Genomic DNA, 2,176 nt, shown 5'->3' on the forward strand with positions numbered 1-2,176 from the left:
AGTCAGGCTTGGGGGATGCCCCACCCACGAGGAAGCCATCCACGTCAGGCTGGCATGCCAGCTCCTTGCAGTTTGCCCCAGTCACAGAACCTGGGAAGGGAGGAGTGAGGGTGAATGGTCAGGGATGGGATGGGCATACTCCATTCCCACCTCAATGTCTAAGGAAGGCTCAGTCTAGTTCCCAGCCCACCCTACCTCAGGCTGGAGCCAAACCCACTCACCTCCATAAATGATGCGGGTGCACTGAGCCACTGCATCAGAGACATTGGACTTAAGCCATCCCCGGAGCTTTTCGTGTACTTCCTGGGCCTAGAACAAGAAGCCAGACTAAGTTAAGACTCTAACTGCCTTTCCCTCAAAGGGGGAACCACCCTGGGCACCCGTGATGAGGCAGTGTTGCTTCAGGGAATCCCAGAAACCCTGAGATCCCAGTTAGAACACCAGGCCCTGGAATGGCTGTCCTTGGGCAAGTCATTCTCATTCTCTGGGCTTGGGGGACCCTGTCTTTAAAATGAAGGGTTGTCCCAGATGGTCTCTGCTGTCAGTTCTACCCAAGCAGGGTAGGCCGAGGGTGGGGCTCCTGGGCGTGGTTACCTGCTGGGGGGTTGCAGTCTTGCCTGTACCAATGGCCCACACAGGCTCATAGGCCAGAACAACCTTGCTCCAGTCCTTCACGTTATCTGTGGGACAGAGATCACAGAAGCAGGGTGAATAGGAGGGAGCGACGGAGCTTGGTACCAAGGAATAAAGAGGGTGGCCTGCTGCCCCCTAGTGGCTGTTTAAGAAACTCCAAGAGGTATCAATACCATGGGGCAGGTGAAGTGAGAGAGAGGAAGCAAGGGTTCCCACCTTCCCCCTCCCTTTCCTGTGTCAGCATGGGGATCAAGTCAGGCTGCAGGGATCTGACCCCACCCTCTGTGCCTTCATGGACTTGGCGAGGCTCATAGGTCCCTTCAGAAATACCTGCGATGACCTTGGTTTGTTCAAAAACGACCTTCTCTGTGATGCCAGCTTCCCTCTCATCTAGCTTCTCCCCAATGCAGGCGATGACTCCAAGTCCCTCGGCCAGGGCATGGGCCACTTTCTGCCCAATCAGCTGTTGAGGAACACACTTGGTGAAACACCACTCTTGGAACAAGGCATCTCTCACCTCTTCTCCTAGTTACTAACCTCATCTGACTCCCCAAAGACGTGTCTTCTCTCCGAGTGCCCCAGGACTACCCAGGTGGCTCCACAGTCTTTGATCATGCCGGGGCTGTGGGAAGAGGTGAAGCCACAGTTCCACAGGGAGGAACATGAGGGACGGGTCCCCACACACCCCTCTCCCACCTGCATCTCACCTGATCTCCCCAGTGAAAGCCCCATTCATCACTTTGTAGCAGTTCTGGGCAGCCACGGCAATCTTGGGATCTAGCTTCTGCCTGGCGAAGTCAATGTAGGCGGTGGGGGGTGCACAGACCACCTCTGAGGACGAGATCGCAAGGAAGCCTTCATGCTCTAGACTCCATCCAGGGCTCTGAAGCCCTCGCCTTCACCAGCTTTCTGAGTTCTGCTTCCCTTCCCTTTTCCCCCCAACAAGACGATCTTTGTCCACATCCCAGGTTGGGCCTGTTTCCAATTCCTAGAGCCTCCCAGGTGCCCCCGAGGCCACGGCCCTGCCCTCTGCTCTTTTCACAGCTGTGGCTCTGATTTCCTGGGGCTATTCTGGGCCTGAGCACCGACTAGACTCAGCATTCTCCGGGGCCAGCCCAGCCTCCCTTCTAAAATAGCTCTCACAGGCCAGGCAAGGCTTTTTAGCAAAAGCAGAAAAGGCCAAGTCCGGCTGCTGTGGGGTCTCGGGGCTGCCCCTTCTCATCAGGCCGGTGGTTCTGCGATGTGGGTGGATGGGACGGGCTGAGGACAGCACTGCGGGTGGTGGGCGGGGAGCCGAGCGGCTCCGGGAGACCCCGCGCTTCCCGGTTCCAGGCTGGAGAGCGCGTGGGATAGCTCCTCGTTCGCAAGTGGCTGGGGCTGCTTGGCCCCCGCGCAGGCGGCCGAGGGGCGATATCTGTTCTTTGAATAATTTGGCAAAAATTACAATCTAGGCCAGTTGCTTTTCAGTATGTTGGAGGGGGGCTGCTTTTAAAAAAATAAATAAATAAATAAACTTTTAATTTTGGAATAATTTTGATTTAAA

General features: G+C 55.8%; 1 protein-coding gene across 1 annotated transcript; it reads right to left on the bottom strand.

The window, feature by feature from the left end:
- Nucleotide 1: 1 nt before the first annotated feature.
- Nucleotides 2-2,018, bottom strand: TPI1 (triosephosphate isomerase 1; the record flags this gene model as incomplete). The annotated part of the gene is made up of 7 exons (XM_006757633.2): nucleotides 1,723-2,018; nucleotides 1,341-1,464; nucleotides 1,171-1,255; nucleotides 964-1,096; nucleotides 595-680; nucleotides 222-309; nucleotides 2-90 (listed from the first exon to the last, which is right to left on the bottom strand). Coding segments are annotated over exons 1-7 (738 nt in total), but the record flags the coding sequence as incomplete, so codon positions are not given.
- Nucleotides 2,019-2,176: the final 158 nt, after the last annotated feature.

Source organism: Myotis davidii, unplaced genomic scaffold, assembly GCF_000327345.1.
Source record: "Myotis davidii unplaced genomic scaffold, ASM32734v1 scaffold13, whole genome shotgun sequence".
Classification (NCBI taxonomy): Eukaryota; Metazoa; Chordata; class Mammalia; order Chiroptera; family Vespertilionidae; genus Myotis; species Myotis davidii.